The sequence below is a fragment of the Pogoniulus pusillus genome, unplaced genomic scaffold, assembly GCF_015220805.1.
Source record: "Pogoniulus pusillus isolate bPogPus1 unplaced genomic scaffold, bPogPus1.pri scaffold_77_arrow_ctg1, whole genome shotgun sequence".
Classification (NCBI taxonomy): domain Eukaryota; kingdom Metazoa; phylum Chordata; class Aves; order Piciformes; family Lybiidae; genus Pogoniulus; species Pogoniulus pusillus.
Genome location: NW_026974722.1, coordinates 188,019 through 209,019, shown reverse-complemented (window position 1 = coordinate 209,019; position 21,001 = coordinate 188,019). Strand labels below are relative to the sequence as shown.

General features: G+C 60.4%; 2 protein-coding genes across 32 annotated transcripts in view; one reads left to right on the top strand and one right to left on the bottom strand.

The window, feature by feature from the left end:
- LOC135174548 (uncharacterized) overlaps positions 1-21,001 on the top strand; it is a 130,337-nt gene that overhangs the window by 1,834 nt on the left and 107,502 nt on the right. For 14 of the 21 annotated variants that reach the window (XM_064141866.1, XM_064141865.1, XM_064141864.1 and 11 more), the window contains exons 1-2: positions 7,734-8,715; positions 9,383-9,559. In XM_064141866.1, the coding sequence (XP_063997936.1) occupies positions 8,623-8,715; positions 9,383-9,559 (270 nt within the window). In that variant the 5' untranslated portion in view covers positions 7,734-8,622. Of the gene's footprint in view, positions 1-7,729; positions 8,716-9,123; positions 9,560-21,001 lie in introns of those variants that run through there. The other 7 variants (XM_064141852.1, XM_064141856.1, XM_064141855.1 and 4 more) reach the window with 7 other exon arrangements.
- Positions 1-21,001, bottom strand: part of LOC135174547 (uncharacterized) — a 199,455-nt gene that overhangs the window by 116,044 nt on the left and 62,410 nt on the right. The gene's annotated exons all lie outside the window — the stretch shown is intronic.

The following is a 21,001-nucleotide window of genomic DNA, read 5'->3' as shown; positions in this document are numbered from 1 at the left end:
CAGGCCCTTTTAGACAGTCCTCCAGCTTTGCTGCAGGTCCCTTTCAGATACTGCAGCGTGGCTCGAAGCTCTGCCTTCTCTTCTGCAGCCTCAACAGCCCCAGTTGAAAGCTGAGGGGAGGGGAGGAGAGGAGGGGATGGTGAGAGGTGGGAAGGAGAGCTGAGAACTGGTTTGGATTTGTAAGTATTGGAGTGAGGAGTTGAAGGCGGCAGACGGGGGGGGCGGGCCGGCGCTCGGGGGGGCGGGCCGGCGCTCGGGGGGGCGGGCCGGCGCTCGGGGGGGCGGGCCGGCGCTCGGGGGGGGCGGGCCGGCGCTCGGGGGGGGCGGGCCGGCGCTCGGGCTCCGCAGTCGGACGCATGCCCTAGTGGGAGCGGGGCGGAGCATCGCGGGCGGAGCCGCAGGGAGCGGCAGTGGCGCTGAGCAGGCTGCAGCGGAGTGGCGGCGAGCACAGAGCGGCAGGCAGGCAGGCGGGCAGGGCGTTTCGGGCAAGAGGGAAGCCTCCCGCGTTCCCCGGCAGAGCTGCGTTCTTTGTCTCTCGCAGCAGAGGAGTTTGGGCAGGTGAGTTGCTCGGCAGCGGCGCCGCATCTGAGACGCGTTTTAGCGCAGCTGCCGTAAGTAGCCTTTGCGGCGCTGTCTGCGGGGGTGTGGAGGCATCTGTAGGTACCCTTAGGGGCCTGGAGGACTCTCTGGAAGTCTGTGGAGCTCTCTGGGTGTCTGTGGAGGTGGTTAGGGGTCTGTAGAGGTGTGTGTGGTGCTGTAGGTGTCTCAAAAGGCTGTGAAGGTCTTGAGGTGCCTTGCAAAGGTCTCGAGGTGTCTGTAGAGGTCTGTAGGGGTCTGCAGGGCTCTATGGAAAGGTCGGGAGGGGTCCCTAGAGGTCTCTAGGAGGCTGGAGGGGTGTGCAAGTGTCTGTAGCATTCAGCAGGTGTGTGGAGGTTTCTGTTCTGGGCCCGCAGGTGTCTGCAGGCATCTTGTAAAGGTCTGCAGGGGTCTGTGGAGCTCTGTCAGGCATCTGTTAAGTGTCTGCAGGAATCCATTGAAGGTGTGGAGGGGGCTGCAGGGCTCTGCAGAGGAGGCTGTGGCTGTGTGTAGAGGTCTTAGGGGTGTGAAGAGTTTGCAGGGGTCTGTAAGGGTCTGCAGACCCCTTGGCAAGCTCTGAAATTGTCTGTAGGCGTCTGGAGATGTCTCTAGGGGTCTGCAGGGGTCTGCTGCTGCAGGAGGAGTGGGCTGGTGGAGCCACGCCCCCCGGGCTGCGGAGCCACGCCCCCTCCCTGGCCTTTCTTGCCTGGCTCTGGTTGCTGCCTCTTTCTTTGCCTAGCCACACCCCCTGCCCCTTGCTGTCTAGTCCCCGCCCCTTTCTTTCTGAGCCACGCCCCCTTCCCTGTTCTGTGTCTGGTCCCCGCCCCTTTTCCTTAGCCACGCCCCCTCAGCGCAATGCCTAGTCCCCACCCACCCATAGCCACGCCCTCTCCCCATGCTGTGTCTAGTCCCCGCCCATACATAGCCACGCCCTCTCCCCATGCTGTGTCTAGTCCCCGCCCCTCCATAGCCATGCTCCCTCCCCATGCTGTGTCTAGTCCCCGCCCTTTCTGTAGCCACGCCCTCTCCCCCATGCTGTGCCTGGCCCCGCCCCCTTGGCCCCGCCCCCCAGTAACTAATAATATGGTGACAGATTTGGAGCTTCCTTTGGAGGAGGAGTTCAGGAGGTGGCTGCTGATTGGTGGATTGTGATGGGCGTGGTTTGCCGCTTGTTCTGCCTCCCTCATTTGCATACATTTCAATATCAGGCTCTGCCTTTGAGTACCTTGGAGATGTGTTGAGGGTTGGGGAGGGGTTACCGGGAGGGTCAGTAGCTGATTGGTGGATCCTGTGGGGGCTGTGGGCATGGTCACCCCTGTGCCCCGCCCCCTCATTTGCATAAATGAAGGCAGGGTCCACCTGGCGGAGTTTGGTGCTTTATTGGGGGGGGGGGAACTGGTTAGGACGGGGAGGGTCAGCAGCTGATTGGTGCATCCTCTGGCGTGGGCGGGGCCTGCCCTTGCCCCGCCCCTCCAAAGCGCTCGATGGTCTCCAGCACAGCCCCAGCAGCTCCAGGAAGGAGGAGACCTCCCCCCGCAGGCCGCCAGGCCCCAGGAGACCCAGAGCCTGCGGGAGGAGGGCTCAGGGACCCCCAGACCCTCTCCGGGACCTCCCAGGGACCCCCAGACCCTCCTAGGAACCTCTCAGGGACCCTCAGACCCACCCAGGGACACACAGACCCTCCTAGGGACCACCCAGGGACCCACAGACCTGCCCACTGGCCTCCCAGAGACCCCCACTCACCTCCTTGTATGCCCCCACTAATCCCCCAGCCCCTCCCCGTCCCCGCCCAGCGCTCTCCAGTGCCCACTCAGGCCCTCAGCTTGTCCCCGCAGCACTGCAGCCTGGCCTGGGGGCGCTGCTGAGGCCTCCCCTCGGGCCGGGCTGGGGGCTGCAGGCCTAGGCCCAGCGCCCTCAGTGCCACCTGTGCCAGGCCATCAGGCAGCGGCAGCAGCACCTCCCTGGCAGGGCAGGTCAAGGAGCTTCGGGGAGAGGGACCCCAGCACCCCCTAGCGTCCCCCCAGTCCCCTCCCACTGCTCCCAGTCCCCCCCAGGCACTCCTGGGACTCTCTACGGCACCCACAGACCCTTCCCCTCCCCCCCAGCCACCTCTGACCCCCGTCAAAACCTCACCCAGGGACCCCCATGACACCCCCAGACCCTCCCTCTGCTCCACTGCCCCCTCCCCCCAGCCACCTCGGACCCTTCCCAAGGCGCCCCCAAACCCCCCCAACCCCGGGGCCGCCTACAACACCCCCAGACCTTCCCCCTACCCTCTTCAGCCACTTCGGACCCCCCCAAAATCCCCCTGCGACCCCCCCAAGCACCCCTGGCAACCACTGACTCATCTCCAGACCCTCCCCCCACTGCTCGCCCCCCCCAGCCACCTCATCCCCCCCCGGGGACTCCTCAAACTCCCCTGGGGCCCCCCCGAAGCCCCTCTGGGACTCTCCAAAACCCCCCAGCCCCTTCCCCCGCTCCCCCCCGAGCCCTCTCGGACCCCTCCCGGGACCCCCCAACTCCGCCTAAGACCCCCCCGGGGCTGGGTACAGCCGCAGCAGCTCGCTCCGCGCCGCCATCTTGCCTCCGTGCCGTCACTTCCGGCTGGCAGGCGACGCTCTGGGCTCTCCTCTCGCTGGTCAAAGCCGCTCTAGGCCTCCGAGCTCCTCCAGGCGCCACTGCAAGCGGCTCTGGGCCAAAGCAATGACTGTGCTCAGCTGCAGGGATGGATTTGCCTGCACTCAAGCTGCTGCTGCCAGAGCCCCTCCGTGTCAATCTGTGCTGCTGTTGGGTTCTGCAGCTCTCTCCAGCAAGCATGGCATGAGCTGAAGGAGCAGCAGGAGCAGCATGGCCGTTCCCCAGGCAGCAGGAGGTTTCAGCCCAGCACCAGCTCATGCGGGAGGAGCAGATGCTGAGGAACATCCCCCACGAGACGCAGGTGGCCAAAGAGGCTGGGTCAGGTAAGGCTTTGTGTGGAGTTTGTGCTCCTTCTGGCAGTCAGTTGCACAGGTTCTGAGGAGTAGAAGCATGGAGTGGTTGCTGTTGGAGAAGAGCTTCCAAATCATCCAGGGCAGCCCTTAAGGCAGCACTGCCAGGTCACCCCCAAAGCATGTCCCTGAGCAGCACAGCTGTAGGACTTTGCCTCCCTCCAGGTAGCTGCAGCCAGCAGTGAGGTCACTGATCAGACTCTGTGCTCAGAGCAGAGCTGCTGCAGCCCTCTCAGCATCTTGGTGGCCTCCTCTGCACTGGCTCCAACACTTCCATGTCCTTCTTGTGCTGGGGGCTCCAGAACTGCCCCCAGGACTGCAGATGGGGTGTGAGGAGAGCAGAGGCAAGGGGCAGAATCCCCTCCCTTGCCCTGCTGCCCACACTGCTCTTGCTGGAGCCCAGCACAGGGTTGCTGTCTGGGCTGCACTCACACTGCAGGCTCCTCTTGAGCTTTGCATCAGCCCAGAGCCCCAGGGCCTGTTCCTCAGGGCTGCTCTCAGCCGTTCCCCATCCAGCCTGGAGTTGTGCTTGGGATTGTGCCCACCCAGGTGCAGGACCTTGCACTTGGCCTTGATGAATGCCATGAGGTTGGCCTGGGCGCACCTCTGCAGCCCGCCCAGTTTGTAACTGGGGCTGTAAAGAATGGTTATGCATTGCCTGTGCTTCTGATTTCAGGAGAGTCCCATTTCATTCTTGATGCTTTCTTTAAGAGAGGCATACAACTGAGCTCCCTCAGAGAAGCAGCATGAAGTGCATGAAGGATGCTGGCTGCACTCAGTACAGACAAGGCACATTGGAATAGGTTAACAAGATGCTTGACATTTGCCCTTAATGGTCATTGTCTTCAAATGCATCATTCGGGAGTTAAGTTGCTTGGCATTTGCAGTTGACTACTTCTTCTCTGGCCTTTGGAGTGAAGGAAGGGAAAAACCAGAGTTGAACACGTCAGCTCTGTAAGTTTTCTCTGGGTGATCAAAGCATGCACAAAATCCTGTGCTTGTGCTCTGGAAGATTGTAGGAGCTTCCCGGGGACTCAGGGAGCACAAGTTCTGATAAAGAAAGATGTGAATGGAAGCAGGCTCTGACTGCTCTGTGTAACTGATGAGAAGCTTTCTGAAGGAGGTGAATTTGTTTTACAGCCCTTCACTCAGCTGGTTACAGATCTTCAAGGTAGCTGCTGGTGCAGTGTCTGTTGGAGACTGTTAGCCACTCTGAAGGAGGGAGTTAGTGGAGCATCATAGGAACATGTAGAGAGATTGGTCAGGAAAAGGCATTTGTGTTACCCTTTTTAGTCATTTGAGTCACTTTTATTGTAATCCCATGGCTGAGAGCAGGACTCCTTTGTGTCCAGGGTTAAAATCTTCAAGGAGAAACAGTGCCAAGGCTCTGAATTGATTGGGACTTGGTGCTGCTAGTTACAATGTAGGACAGTTAAGGCAGTCCTATGTTTTGTGATTTGCCTTTTTTCCTACCGTTCTAGTTTTGGCTCGGGCTAGTGTGAAGTGTCTCTGGAACGAGGTCCTTGTGGTCCCTTCTGACCCTGCCTGATTCTGTGATTCCAGCAAGCAGCTTTTGACTTAAAAACCCCTGAGGTCACTGCAGCACCTCTCTATGGAATAAAAGAAAGGGATTTTGCTGCACTGCTGAGAACTGTTTCCAGCTCTGAGCCTTTGTTTTTGTGGTTGTTTTTGGTTCGTGTTTATAAACAGCAGTAGCTAAGCAATCCTCTCTGAGCTATGGACCAGAATCTGCTGCATCCTGTGCAAGAAGCAGATCCCAGTGTGACCTGGTGCAGCTGTAGCACTTCCTAACTGCTAGGTTTGGGAGGAGGGCATGTGTCTCAGTCGTTTCTGAGCTGTGGTAGCAATCAGGTGTCTGCTTAAGTCTTGAACCTCTGCCACGTGCTGCCACGTTCACCAGATCTTTCTCCCGGCCTCAGGGAGAGAAGGAGTGTCCAGCTCCCAGAGTGGGTGTCAGAAGCGATGTGAAGTGAAAGGGGTTTGCTGAGGTCATGTAGAAAGTTGTGTGAGGGAATCTGGCAGTTTGGTTTTTGATTTCTTCAGTCTCTAAAGTTTTTCATCTGAGACCGTAAGTAGCCTTTGCGTCGCTGTCTGCACGTGTGCGGGGGTCTGGGGGCATCTGTAGGTACCCTTAGGGGCCTGGAGGGCTCTCTGGGTGTCTGTGGAGGTGGTTAGGGGTCTGTAGAGGTGTCTGTGGTGCTGTAGGTGTCTCAAAAGGCTGTGAAGGTCTTGAGGTGCCTTGCAAAGGTCTCGAGGTGTCTGTAGGGGTCTGCATGGTTCTCTGGCAGTCTGTAGAGGTCTGTGGGGGTCTCTAGGGGCCTCTTAAAGACATGCAGGGGTCTGTAGGGCTTTATGGAAAGGTCGGGAGGGGTCCCTAGAGGTCTCCAGGAGGCTGGAGGGGTGTGCAAGTGTCTGTAGCATTCAGCAGGTGTGTGGAGGTTTCTGTTCTGGGCCCGCAGGTGTCTGCAGGCATCTTGTAAAGGTCTGCAGGGGTCTGTGGAGCTCTGTCAGGCATCTGTTAAGTGTCTGCAGGAATCCATTGAAGGTCTGGAGGGGGCTGCAGGGCTCTGCAGAGGAGGCTGTGGCTGTGTGTAGAGGTCTTAGAGGTGTGAAGAGTTTGCAGGGGTCTGTAAGGGTCTGCAGAGCCCTTGGAAAGATCTGAAGTTGTCTGTAGGAGTCTGGAGATGTCTCTAGGGCACTGCAGGGGTCTGCAGGGGTCTGCTGCTGCGGGAGGAGTGGGCTGGCGGAGCCACGCCCCCCGGGCTGCGGAGCCACGCCCCCTCCCTGGCCTTTCTTGCCTGGCTCTGGTTGCTGCCTCCTTATTTGCATAGCCACACCCCCTGTCTCCTTGCTGTCTAGTCCCCGCCCCTTTCTTTCTGAGCCACGCCCCCTCAGTGCAATGCCTATTCCCCGCCCCCTCCATGGCCACGCCCTCTTCCCATGCTGTGTGTAGTCCCTGCCCTTTCTGTAGCCACGCCCTCTCCCCCTTGCTGTGCCTGGCCCCGCCCCCTCGGCCGCGCCCCCGCCCCACAGTTACCAATAGAATGGTGACAGATTTGGAGCTTCCTTTGGAGGAGGAGTTCAGGAGGTGGCTGGTGATTGGTGGATTGTCGTGGGCGTGGTTTGCCGCTTGTTCTGCCTCCCTCATTTGCATACATTTCAATATCAGGCTCTGCCTTTGAGTACCTTGGACATGTGTTGGGGGTTGGGGAGGGGTTACTGGGAGGGTCAGCAGCTGATTGGTGGATCCTGTGGGGGCTGTGGGCATGGTCACCCCTGTGCCCCGCCCCCTCATTTGCATAAATGAAGGCAGGGTCCACCTGGCGGAGTTTGGTGCTTTATTGGGGGGAAGGAACTGGTTAGCAGCTGATTGGTGCGTCCTCTGGCATGGGCGGGGCCTGCCGCTGCCCCGCCCCTCCGAAGCGGCCGATGGTCTCCAGCACAGCCCCAGCAGCTCCAGGAAGGAGGAGACCTCCCCCCGCAGGCCTCCAGCCCCCCGGGAGACCCAGAGCCTGCGGGGGGAGGGCTCAGGGAACCCCGGGACCTCCCAGGGACCCCCAGACCCTCCTCGGGACCTCCCAGGGACCCGCAGACCCTCCCACTGGCCTCCCAGAGACCCCCACTCACCTCCTTGTATGCCCCCACTAATCCCCCAGCCCCTCCCCGTCCCCGCCCTGCACCCCCCAGTGCCCACTCAGGCCCTCAGCTTGTCCCCGCAGCACTGCAGCCTGGCCTGGGGGCGCTGCTGAGGCCCTCACCAAATCGCCACCGCTCGCCGCAGCCTGTCAGTGGCCATCTGCAAGCTGGCACTGCCCTCACCGAGTGGGCACTGATCTCACCAAGATGGCATTGAACGCGACGGGTTGGAGGGGACCTTATCAATATGGCGCCGAGCGCGACGGACTGGAAGCGACCTCACCAATATGGCGTTCAGCGCGACGGGTTGGTGTGACTTCACCAATATGCGCCGACCCAGGCGGCCTGGATGTGACCTCCCTAATATGGCGATGAGCGCGACAGGCTGAATGTGATCTTACCGAGATGGCGACGGTCTCGCTGTGACATCATCAATAGGGCGCCGCAACGCTGCAAGCCGGCGGTGACCTTACCAATATGGTGCCCAAAGCTGCGGTCTTGGCGATGCCTACACCAGGTCGCCATCGCTCGCCACAGCCTGGCAGTGACTCTCTGCAAGCTGGCGCTGCCCTCACGGAGTTGACGTTAAGCTCACCAAGTTGGCACCGAGCGGCGGCAAGCCGGCGGTGACCTCACCAATATGGCGCCGAGCGCTAAGCTCTGCAAGAGACCTCACTAATATGGCGACAAGCGCGATAGGCTGAATGTGACCTTACCAAGATGGCGCCGAGCACGACGGTCTCGCTGTGACCTCATCAATGCGGCGCCGAAACACCGCAAGCCGGTGGTGACCTTAACAATATGGCGCCGCGGGCTGCCGCTGCAGGCAGCAATCTGACACTGGCCGCGGCCGGCTGGCAATGCCCTCACCGAGTCGGCACTGCACACGGCAGGCTGACAATGCCCTCACTGAGTCGCCACCACTCGCCGCAGAGTTGCAGTGACCCTCTGCAAGCTGTCACTACTCTCACCGAGTTGTAGTGACCTCACCAAGATGGCGCCAAGAGCGACGGACTTGCTGTGACTTCATCAATACGGCGCCGAGCGCCACGAGTTGGCTCTGGCCTCATCCATACGGCGCCGAAACTCCGCAAGCCGGCGGTGACCTCACCAATACGGCGCTCAACGCCGCGGTCCTGGCGCTGCCCGCAGCAAGCTGGCAATGCCCTGACCGAGTCGCCACGGCTCACCGCAGGCTGGCAGTGACCCTCTGCAAGCTGGCACCGCCCCCCGTGAGCTGGCGCTGCCCGCTCCTAGGCTGGCAGTGCCCTCACCACGACGGCGCCGCCGGCAGCGCAGGCTCGGCGGTGACCTCACCAAGATGGCGCCGACGTCCCGCCTGCGACGCTGACCTCACCAAGGTGGCTCCGGGGGCGGTTCCTGCCGACCCCTCCCCTCTCACATGCGCAGAGCGCTCAGGCCTGGCCGCAGGGAGGGGCGCAGGGGACAGAGCCACTCTGAAGGCTGCCCGGGGGGCGTCTGGGCCCTGGAGGTGGTGAGTGGGGGTCGGAGAGGAGGGGGAGAGGTCTGTGTGGGGTGGGGGTCGCCGCTGGGGGGGGGCGGTGGTCAGTGGGGGGAGGGCTTGGAGCGTCCCCAGCGGCCTGGAGGGGACAGGGAGGGGAGGAGGGGGAGGGGCAGGGACACATACCCGGGGGGGGGGGGAGGGGGCAAGGGCCTGGATTTGGGGGGGGGGGGGGGTCCGGGAGGCCGTGGGGGAGGTCCTGAGGGGTCAAAGTTGGGGGCGAGGCCGCGGGGCCTGGGCCTGGGGGGGGGGTGGGAGAGGCTGAGGCCTGCTGGGTCGGGGGAGAGGCCTGGGAGGGGTTTGGGGGTCCCTGGGGGGGACAACCTGGGGAAGGATTTGGGGGGCCTTATGAGGAGGCCCGTGGGAGAGATTTGGGAGGGGTTCTGGGGGTCTCTAGAAGGTTCTGGGGCTGTGCTAGAGGCTTCTGGGCTCATCTGCAGTGAGCCTGGGGGCCCTCAAAAGGGTCTGGGGACAGGTAAAATGGGCCTGGGGTGATGCAGCAGGGTTCAGGGGCATCAGAAGGGGCATTGTGGGCATCTAAGTTGGCCTGGGGTCCTCTGGAGGTTGCCTCCCTCTTTCTGTCTCTGTTGTTTGTGCCTGGGTGAGAGTTCTCTGCTGTGTTTGTTCTCTCTTTTTGCAGGGAGCTGAACTGCTTTGCCCCAGCCCAGCTGCAGATCTGCACTCAGCCTCAGCCCCAAGCCCTGGCAGGGTGGGATGCTTTGGTACCAGGCCGTGGAGCTGTTTGAAATGCAATTGCTGCTTGCAGCTGGTTCAGAAATGGATTTCCTGTGGCTGTGGGGGCAGAAATGTCTCTGTGGTGAGTTGCTGCCAAGTGCCAGCCTTGCTTAAAGCCTTCTCTTAGGCCTTTCAGTGTGCTGATGGTTGCAGAGGAGAAGCTCAGGGTGTGAGGGAGTGAAAACTGAAGGGGGTGTTCAGGTGTGGGGAGAGGCCTCTGCCCTGGAGAGGCTGCTGGGCAGTGCTGCTGCAGCTAAGGTCTCCCTCGGGGAGCTGTTCCCCTCTGGGGCACTCTGGGGGCACTGTGCAGGAGGTGGCAGCCAGAAGGCAGAGCTGCCTGGGCCTCGTTGCTGTGCTGGCCAAAGCAGGTCACTTGTGCAGCTGTGCCACTTGCTGCTCAGGGCTGTGCTTGGGCAGAGAGGCAGCTGTGCCAGCAGCCTGTGCCGCAGTGCAGTTGGTGCTGGTGCAGTGGAGCCTTTGCAGCTTGGCTCTGGGCTGATGGCAGTGGAGCCCCAGAGGCAGCGGTGCCAGGGCAGCTGAGCAGGGGCTGGGCTAGGGGCCGAGGCTGTGCTGCCTGCAGAGGCTTTTGTGTGCCTGTGTCGGGGTGGATTTAACATCCTTTTACTGCTGGGATGTGCTCCTGCTGCTGCCTTTCTGCTGCCCGGCTGGGAGGGGTCCAGAGGGACTGGGAGACACCAGGAGGGATTGGGAGGAGACTGGGAGGGCATTGGGATGGAGTGGGAAGGGATGCATGAGGGCCTGGGAGGGAATGTGAGTGACTGGGAGGGGAATGGGTAGGGCTGAAGGGGGTTGGGAAGAAATGGGAGAGGACTGGAAGGGACTGGGACTGAGAGAGACTGGGATGGACTGGGGAGGGGCTGGGAGGGAAATGGGATGGAGGAGGAAAGGACAGGAATGGGAATGAAGGCAATGGGGAAGGAACTAGGAGAGGACAGGGCCAGACTGGGAGGGATTGGGATGGATTCAGTGGAAGTGGGAGAGACTGGGATTGGGAGGAGACTGGGAGGGCATTGGGATTGAGTGGGAGGAGTGGGATGGACTGGGAAGGGCCTGTGAGGGGATTTGGAGGGACTGATGGGAACTGGGAGTGGAATGGGAGGGACTGGGAAGGGACTTGGAGAGGCTGAGAGAGACTGAGGCAGACTGGGAGGTGTTTGGGAGGCAGTGAGAGGGATTCAGTGGAAGTGAGAGTGACTGGGAGGGATTGGGAGGAGAGGGAGGGGTCTGGGAAGGCATCAGGGATGGCCTGAAGGGATCGGGATGGGGAAGGCCTGGGAGGTAGTGGGAGGGGACTGGGAAGGGGCTGGGAGGGGAATTGGAGGGACTGGGAGAGAGTGATAGGGGATTGGGAGTTACTGAGGGGACTGGAAGGAGACTGGGATATACTGGGAGATAGTGGAATGGAGAGGGAGGGATTGTGAGGGGCTGGGTGGGACTGGAAGGGGACTGGGAAGGACTGAGAGAGACTGGGCTGGACTGAGAGGGGACTGGACTGGCAATGGGAGGGAGTGGGAAGGCATCTGGAAGGGATCAGAAGGAATTGGAAGAGACTGAGAGGGAATTTGGCATGGGAGGGTATTGGGAAAGGCTCTGGGGGGATTGCAAGAGACTGGGATGGACTGGGAAGGAGTGGGATGGGCTGGAATGGGAGTGAGAGGTGTGAGGGAGGGGAATGGGACTGGGAGGTCCTGGGATGGGACAGGAAGGGGAATGGGAGGGACTGATGGGAACAGGGAGAGGAATGGGATGGACTTGGAGGGACTGGGAAAGGACTTGGAGAGGCTGAGACTGAGCCAGACTGGGAGGGGTTTGGGAGGCACTGAGAAGTACTGGGAGGGAGTGGGAAGCCTGCAGAGGAACTGAGAGAGACTGGGAGGGGATTTGGAGGGAGTGGGAGGGGAATTGGAGGGACTGGGAGAGAGTGATAGGGATTGGGAGTTCCTGGAGGGGACTGGAAGGGGAATGGGATATACTGGGAGGTAGAGGAATGGACTGGGAGGGAGCTGGGTGGGACTGATGGGGACTGGGAGGAAATGGGAGGGGACTGGGATGGACTGGAAGGGATTGGGAGAGAGTGGGAGGGGATGTGGAATGAATGTGGAGAGATTGGGAGGGACTGGAAGGGATTGGGAGAGAGTGGGAGGAATTCAGAGAGACTGGGAGGGACTGGGGTGGAGTGGGAAGGAATAAATGAGTGACTGGGAGGGATTGGGAGAGACTGGGAGGGGATTGCGAGGGACTACTTGGAACTGGAAGAGGAATGGGATGGTCTGGGAGGGACTTGGAGAGACTGAGCCAGACTGGGAGGGGTTTGGGAGACGCTGAGAAGGACTAGGAGGGGACCAGGCTAGACTGGGGGTGTATTCAGAGGAACTGGGAGAGATTGGGAGGAGACTGGGAGGGAGTGGGATGGAGTGGGAAGGGATTGATGAGGGACTGGGAGTGATTGTGAGTGACTGGGAGAGCCATGGAGGGGAACAGGAGGGGCAGATGGGGAGTGGGATGGGATTGGGAGGGACTGGCGAGGAGTGGGAGGAGACTGCGAGGTAGTGGGAGGGAAGTGGGAAAGTATGAGGGACTGGGAGGGACTGGGAGGCAGTGGGAGGAGACTGGGAAGGGATTGGGAGGGGATTTGGAGGGACTGGGAGAGAGTCATAGGGGATTGGGAGCTGATGGAGGGGACTGGGATATACTGGGAGCCAGTAGGATAGACTGGGAAGGATTGGGAGAGGACTGGGTGGGAGTGATAGAGACCTGGGAGAGACTGGGAGGGGACTGGGATGGACCTGGCAAGAACTGGATTGGGACTGGGAGAGGACTGTGAGAGAACTGGGATGGGCCTGGAAGGGACTGGGAAGGACTGGGAGTGTGAAAGTACTGGGAAAGGAGTGGAATGGGATTGTGAGGGACTGGGAGGGAGTGGGTGGGATTCAGAGGAACTGGGAGAGAGTTGGATGGACTGGGAAGGGATCTGGGAGAGACTCGAGGGGACTGGGATGGACTGGGAAGGGGACTGAGGTGGCATGGAGGGGTATGGGACTGGGAGGTACTGCGAAGGGACTGAGAGGGCAATGGGATGGACTGGGAGGAACTGGTGTGGAACTGGGAAGGGGGGGGAAGGCCAGAGAGAGAATGGGAGGGGAATGGGTTGGACCTGGTTAAAGACTGGATTGGGACTGGGAGAGGACTGGGAGGGTATTAGGAGAGGCCTGGAAGGGTCTGAGAAGGACTGGGATGTACTGGGAAAGGCCTGGAATGGAATTGTGAGACTGGGATGGAACTGGGAGGGGATTGGGAGGGACTGATGGGAAGTGGGAGAGGAATGAGATGGCCTGGGAGGGGATCTGGAATGGATTGTGAGAGAGTGGGAGGGGACTGGGAAGGGATTGGGATAGCCTGGGAGCTAGGGGGATGGACTGGGAAGGATTGGGAAGGGGCTGGGTGGGAGTGATAGAGGATTGGAAGGAAATGGGAGAGGACTGGAATGGGACTGGGAAGGGACCGGGATGGACCTGGTAAGGACTGGATTTGGACTGGGAGGTACTGGGAGAGGACTGTGAGGGAACTGGGATAGGCCTGGAAGGGACTGAGAAGGACTGGGAGGGGACTGAGAGGTGGCAGGGAGGGGACTGGGCCAGGGAGAGGATTGGGGAGAATGGGAAGGGGTTTGGAATGGATTGGGACTGGGAGGGGACTAGGCCAGAGTGGGAGGGGAGTGGAAAAGTAGTGGGAGGGTGTGAAAGGTAGTTGGAGGGCACTGGAAGGGACTAGGAGGGGATTGGGATGGACTGGGAAGGGACTGGTGAGGATTGGATTGGGACTGGGAGAAGCCTGGAAGGTACTGAGAAGAAGTGGGAGGGGACTGGGATGTACTGGGAAAGGAGTGGGATGGGATTGAAAGAGACTGGGGTGGGACTGGGAGGGGGTTGTAGGGAGTGGGTGGGATTCAGAGGAACTGGGAAGGACCGGGAGGAGACTGGGAGTGGGGTGCACTGGGAATAGACCTGGGAAGGAGAGGGTGGGACTGTGAGGGATTGGATGGGACTGGGAAGGGGCCTGAGAGGTGGCAGGGAGGGAAGTGGGACTGGGAGGTACTGGGATGGGATAGGGAGGAGATTGTAAGGGCCTCATGGGAACTTGTGGAGAAATGGGAGGGAATGGGAAAGGACTGGAAGGGGACTGGGATATACTGGGAGACTGTGGGATGGACTGGGAAGGATTGGGGGAGGGCTGGGTGGGACTGATAGGGGCTTGGGAGGGACTGGGAGAGACTGGGATGGACCTGATGACGACTGGACTGAGACTGGGAGGGACTAGGAGATGCCTGTGAGGGAACTGGGAAAGATCTGGAAGGGACTGAAAAGGACAGGGAGGGGAGTGGGATGCCCTGGGAAAGGAGTGGAATTGGATTGTGAGAGACTGGGCTGGGACTGGGAGGGGGCTGAGAGAGAGTGGGTGGGACTGGGAACAACTGAGCTGAACTGGGAGGGGACTGGGAAGGGGCCTGAGAGGTGCCAGGGAGGGGAATGGGACTGGGAGGTAGTGGGATGGGGCAGGGAGGGGAATGGGAGAGACTGATGGGAAGTTAGAAAGGAATGGGCTGGGCTTGGAGGGAGTGGGAGGGGATTGGGAGGGAATGTGATGGGGTCTGGAATGGATTATGAGAGACTGGGAGGGCACTGAGCCAGAGTGGTAGGGGATTGGAAGGGATTGGGATGTACTGGGAGCTAGTGGGATGGACTGGGAAGGATTGGGTGAGGCTGGGTGGGACTGGGAGTGGATTGAGAGGGACTGGGAGTGGATTGAGAGGAACTGGGAGAGGTTGGGAGGGACTGGAGTTGGACTGAGACTGGGAGGGGACTGAGGTGGACCTGCTAAGGACTGGATTAGGACTGGGAGGAAAATGGGAGAGGAGTGGAAGGGACAGAGAAGGACTGGGAGGCGAGTGGGATGTACTGGGAAATGACTGGAATGGGATTATGAGAGACTGGGAAGGTGACTGAGAGGTGGCAATGAGGAGAATGGGTCTGGGAGGGACAGGGATGGTAATGGGAGGAAGTGGTGGGAACTGGGGGAGGAATGGGATGCACTGGGCTGGAGTAGGAGGGCATTGGGAGGGAATAGGAAGGGATCTGGAATGGATTGTGAGTGACTGGAGGGGACTGGGCCAGAGTGGGAGTGGACAGGGAAGATACTGGGAGAGGAATGGGAAGGCAGTGTGAGGGCGTGGAAGGTAGTTGGGGTGGCCTGGAAGGCCCTGGGAGAGTATTGAGAGGGAGTGTGAGGGGACTGGAAGGAGACTGGGATATACTGGGAGCTAGTTGGATGGAGTGGGAAGGATTGGGTGGGGCTGTGTGGGACTGATAGGGGATTGGGAGGAGATTGGAAAGGACTGGGAGGGGAGTGGGATGTGTTGGGAAAGGACTGGAATGGGATTGTGAGAGACTGGTAGGGGATTGGGAGGGAATGGATGGGATTCAGAGCAGCTGGGCAGGAATGGGAGGGCATTGGAATGGACTGGGAGGGAGTGGGATGGACTGGGAAGGGATCTGGGAGTGAGTGGAACTGTGAGGGGATTGGGAAGGTAGTTGGAGGGGGCTGGAAGGGACTTGGAGGGGATTCAGAGGGAGTGGGAGGTGACTGGTAGGGGACTGGGATATAGTGGGAGCTGGTGGGAGGAACTGGGAATGATTGGGAGGGGGGGGAAAGGGATGGGAAGGGGAGTGGGAAGGGGCTGGTAAGGACTGGATTTGGATTGGGAGAGGCCTGGAAAGGACTGAGGAGGACTGGAAGGAGACCAGGAGGGATTGGGTAGGACTGGGGTGGGATTGTGAGGGACTGGCAAGGCGTGGGAGGTGACTTGGAGGGACTGAGAGGTAGTGGGAGGGAAGTGGGAAAGGATGAGGGATGGAGTGGAGGGATTGGGAGGGACTGGGATGGCCTGGGAGGGGATGTGGAGGGCCTGGGAGAGAGGGATAGGGGCTCGGGAGTTAGTGGAGGGGACTGGGAGATAGTGGGATGGAGTGGGAGAGATTTGGAATGGATCTGGAATGGTTGTGAGTGAGCGGAATGGCAATAGAAAGGGACTAGGAGGGAGTGGGAGGGGACTGGGATGGAGCTGGAAAGGACTGGGAGGGCAGTGGGATGTAGTGGGAAAGGAGTGTGATGGGATAGTGAGGGACTGGGAGGAAATGGGAGGGGACTGGAGTTGGGCTGGGAAGGGACCGGGTTGGACTGAGAGAGACTGGGAGGTGACTGGGATGGACCTGTAAGGACTGGATTGGGACTGGGAGAGGAGTGCGAGGGAACTGGGAGAGGCCTGGAAGGGGCTGGGGAGGACTGGGAGTGGGAAGGAGTGGGATGGACTGGGAAGGGATCTATGAATGACTGAAGTGACTGGGAAGGATTGGGTGAGGCTGGGAAGGTGCCTGAGAGGTGGCAGGGAGGGGAATGGGACTGGGAGGTCCTGGAATGGGACTGGGAAGAGAATGGGAGGGATTGATGGAAGTGGGATGGGATTGGGAGAGAATGGGAAGGGATCTGGAATGGTTTGTGAGTGACTGGGAGGGGACTGGGAGGCAATCGGAGAGGAGTGGGAGTGAGATGTACTGGGAAGGGAGTGGAATGCGGTTGTGAGAGACAGGGATGGGACTGGGAGGGGTTTGGGAGGGAGTGGGTGGGATTCAGAGGAACTGTGGGAGACTGGGAAGGACTGGGAGGGCATTGGGATGGAGTGGCAGGGAGTGGGATGGACTGGGAAGGATTAAGCGGAACTGGGGGGGGGACTGGGAGGGATTGGGTGGGACTGGGCAGGGGCCTGAGAGGTGTCAGGGAGGGGAATGGGCCTGGGAGGTGCTGGGATGGGACAGGGAGGGGAATGGGATTGACTGAGATGGAGTGGGAGGGGACTTGGAGGGAATGGGAAGGGATCTGGAATGGATTGTGGGTGCCTGGGAGGGGACTTAGAAGGGACTGGGAAGGGAATGAGAAGGAATTGGGAGGGTCTAAAAGGTAGTTGGAAGGGACTGGGAGGGACAGAGAGAGACTGAAAGGAGACTGGGATAGACCTGGTAAGGACTGGATTGGGACTGGGTTGTACTGGGAAAGGACTGGAATGAGAGGGCTTGGAAGGGGCCTGGATGGGAACTGAAAGTGATCCTAGGAAGCACTGGGACAGACTGGGAGGGATTGGGAGGTGGTCTGGGAGAGACTGGAGCAGGATTGGGCAGGGACTGGGATGGGATTAGAGAGGGGCTGGGAGAGGTCTGGGAGGGAACTGGAAGGCACTGCAGAGGAATTGGGAGGGACTGGGAAGGATTCGGAGAGGTCTGGAAAGGAACTGGGAGGGACTGGGAGGGGGCTTGATGGGACTGGGAATCTTACCTGGAGGCACTGGGAGCTGCTCTGGGGGCGCTGGGAGCCTCCTCTGTGCCCCTGCCGCCGTTTGGTCTCCCTCCCCCCTCCCTCCCTCCCGGCGCTGACAGAGCAGGAGGGCCAGAGCCACGCTCTGATTGGCCAGCGGGGCTCGGGCAGCAGCGCTCCCATTGGCTGCGCTGGGCCAGCCCCCCAGTTTGGGAACAGTGTGTCCCAGTTCGGGACCAGTCCCCCCAGTTTGGGAACAGTGCGTCCCAGTTTGGGACCAGCCCCCCCAGTTTGGGAACAGTGCGTCCCAGTTCGGGACCAGTCCCGCCCAGTTTGGGAACAGTGCATCCCAGTTCGGGACCAGTCCCGCCCAGTTTGGGAACAGTGCATCCCAGTTCGGGACCAGTCCCCCCAGTTTGGGAACAGTGCATCCCAGTTCGGGACCAGTCCCGCCCAGTTTGGGAACAGTGCGTCCCAGTTCGGGACCAGCCCCCCCCAGTTTTGTTCCAGTGTGTCCCCGTTTGGGACCAGTCCCCCCAGTTTTGTTCCAGTGCATCCCAGTTCGGGACCAGCCCCCTCAGTTTTGTTCCAGTGTGTCCCAGTTCAGGACCAGCCCCCCCAGTTTGGGAACAGTGCGTCCCAGTTCGGGACCAGCCCCTCCAGTTTGGGAACAGTGCATCCCAGTTCGGGACCAGCCCCCCCAGTTTGGGAACAATGCGTCCCAGTTCGGGACCAGCCCCCCAGTTTGGGAACAGTGCATCCCAGTTCGGGACCAGACCCGCCCAGTTTGGGAACAGTGTGTCCCATTTCGGGACCAGCCCCCCCAGTTTGGGAACAGTGCATCCCAGTTTGGGACCAGCCCCCCCAGTTTGGGAACAGTGCGTCCCAGTTCGGGAGCAGCCCCCCCCAGTTTTGTTCCAGCGTGTCCCAGTTTGGGACCAGTCCCCCCAGTTTTGTTCCAGTGCATCCCAGTTCGGGACCAGCCCCCTCAGTTTTGTTCCAGTGTGTCCCAGTTCAGGACCAGCCCCCCCAGTTTGGGAACAGTGTGTCCCATTTCGGGACCAGCCCCCCAGTTTGGGAACAGTGCATCCCATTTCGGGACCAGCCCCCCCAGTTTGGGAACAGTGTGTCCCATTTCGGGACCAGCCCCCCCAGTTTGGGAACAGTGCATCCCAGTTTGGGACCAGCCCCCCCAGTTTGGGAACAGTGCGTCCCAGTTCGGGAGCAGCCCCCCCCAGTTTTGTTCCAGCGTGTCCCAGTTTGGGACCAGTCCCCCCAGTTTGGGAACAGTGCATCCCAGTTCGGGACCAGCCCCCTCAGTTTTGTTCCAGTGTGTCCCAGTTCAGGACCAGCCCCCCCAGTTTGGGAACAGTGCGTCCCAGTTCGGGACCAGCCCCCCCAGTTTGGGAACAGTGTGTCCCATTTCGGGACCAGCCCCCCCAGTTTGGGAACAGTGTGTCCCATTTCGGGACCAGCCCCCCCAGTTTGGGAACAGTGCGTCCCATTTCGGGACCAGCCCCCCCAGTTTGGGAACAGTGTGTCCCATTTCGGGACCAGCCCCCCCAGTTTGGGAACAGTGTGTCCCCATTCGGGACCAGCCCCTCCCAGTTTGGGAACAGTGCATCACAGTTCGGGACCGGTCCCCCCAGTTTAGGAACAGTGTGTCCCATTTCGGGACCAGCCCCTCCCAGTTTGGGAACAGTGTGTCCCCGTTCGGGACCAGCCCCCCCAGTTTGGGAACAGTGTGTCCCCATTCGGGACCAGCCCCTCCCAGTTTGGGAACAGAGTGTCCCATTTCAGGACCAGCCCTTCCCAGTTTGGGAACAGAGTGTCCCATTTCGGGACCAGCCCCTCCCAGTTTGGGAACAGAGTGTCCCATTTCGGGACCAGCCCCTCCCAGTTTGGGAACAGAGTGTCCCAGTTCGGGACCAGCCCCTCCCAGTTTGGGAACAGAGTGTCCCATTTCGGGACCAGCCCTTCCCAGTTTGGGAACAGTGTGTCCCAGTTCGGGACCAGCCCCCCCAGTTTGGGAACAGTGTGTCCCATTTCGGGACCAGCCCCTCCCAGTTTGGGAACAGTGTGTCCCAGTTCGGGACCAGCCCCCCCAGTTTGGGAACAGTGCATCCCCGTTCGGGACCAGCCCCTCCCAGTTTGGGAACAGAGTGTCCCATTTCGGGACCAGCCCTTCCCAGTTTGGGAACAGTGTGTCCCAGTTCGGGACCAGTCCCCCCCAGTTTTGTTCCAGTGTGCCCCAGTTTGGGACCAGACCCCCCCAGTCTGCGACCACTCCCCTGCAGTTTGGGTTGAGTGTGTCCCAGTTTGGGCCCAGTTTGCCCCAGTTGGGGTCCAGTTCCCTCCCAGTCCCTTCCATTCCCCTCCCACTTCTGTTCCAGTCCCTCCCACTCCCCATCCAGTTCTTCCCAGTCCCCTCCAGTCCCTCCCAGTCTTTGCCGGTTCCCTCCCACACCCTCCCAGTTTCCTCGCAGTTCCTGCCCAGTCCCATCCCAGTGCTTCCCAATTCCATCCAGTACCTCCAACACACCTTCATGTCCCCTCCCAGTCTGTCCCAGTCCCTACCACTTCGGTTCCAGTCCCCAGCCCTCCCCTCCCAGTCCCTCCAAATCCCTTTCCAGTACCTCCCAGTTCCCTCCCAACTCGCTCCCAGTCCCTAACAGTTCTCTCCTACTCCCTCCCAATGCCTCCCACTTCCTTCCCAGTCCCCTGCCCAGTCCCCTCCCATTTCCATCCCACAACTTCCCAGGCCCTCCAAATTCTATCCCAATCCTTCTCATTTCCCTCCCAGCCCCTCCCAGGGAGCCTGACTGGGAGGGACTGGGATGGAACTGGGTGTGACGGGCAGGGATGGGGCACAGGGTGAAGACTGTCAGGTATTGTCAGGGACTGGGAGGTAATTGGTAGGCACTGGGAGGGAACTGGTTGTGACTGTGTGGGGATAGGAAGAGACTGGGAGAGACTGGGAGGGCATTGGGACGGACTGGGAGGGAATGGGATGGAGTGGGAAGGGGTCAGGGATGGAGTGGAGGGACTGGGATGGCCTGGGAGGAGACGTGGAGGGAGAGAGTGATAGGGGCATGGGAGTTAGTGGAAGGGACTGGGATATACTGGGAGATAGTGGAATGGAGTGGGAGTGGATTGGGAGGGAATGGAGAGGGACCTGGAATGGATTGTGAGTGACTGGGAGAGGACTGGAATGGCACTAGGGACTGGGAGAGACTGAGAGAGGACTTGGATGGACCTGGAAAGGACTGGATTGGGACTGGGAGGGAAATGGGAGAGGATTGGAAGGGACTGAAAAGGACTGGGTGTGGAGTGGGATGTACTGGGAAAGGAGTGGAATGGGATTGTGAGAGAGTGGGATGGGACTGGGAGGGAATGGGTGGGATTCAGAGACACGGGGAAGGAGTGGGATGAGTGGGAGGGAGTGAGATGGACTGGGAAGGGATCTGGGAAGGAGTGAGCTGAACTGGGAGAGGACTGGGAAGGAGCCTGAGAGGTGTCAGGGAGGAGAATGGGCCTGGGAGGTGCTGGGATGGGACAGGGAGGAGAATGGGAGGGACTGCTGGGAAGTGGGAGAGGACTGGGCCAGAGTGGGAGGGTGTGAAAGGTATTTGGGGTGGCCTGGAAGGCATTGTGAGGGACTGGGAGGGGACTGGGATGTACTGGGAGCTAGTGGGATGGACTGGGAAGGATTGGAAGGGGGCTAGGTGAGACTGGGAGGGGATTGGGAGGAAATGGGAGCAGACTGGGAGGGACAGAGAGAAACGGGGAGGGGATTGGGAGGGAAGGGGAAGGGATGGGAAGGGGAGTGGGAAGGGGCTGGTAAGGACTGAATTTGGATTGGGAGAGGCCTGGAATGGACTGAGGAGGACTGGAAGGAGATCAGGAGGGATTGGGTATGACTGGAATGGGATTGTGAGAGACTGGGAAGGGATTGGGAGTGAGTGGGTGGGATTCAGAGGAACGGGGAGGGAGTGGGAGGGAGTAGGATGGGCTGGGAAGGATTGAGCTGAACTGGGAGAGGACTGGGAAGGGGCCTGAGAGGTGTCAAGGGAGGGAAATTGGACTGGGAGGTGCTGGCATGGGACAGGGAGGAGATTTGGAAAGATTGTGAGTGACTGGG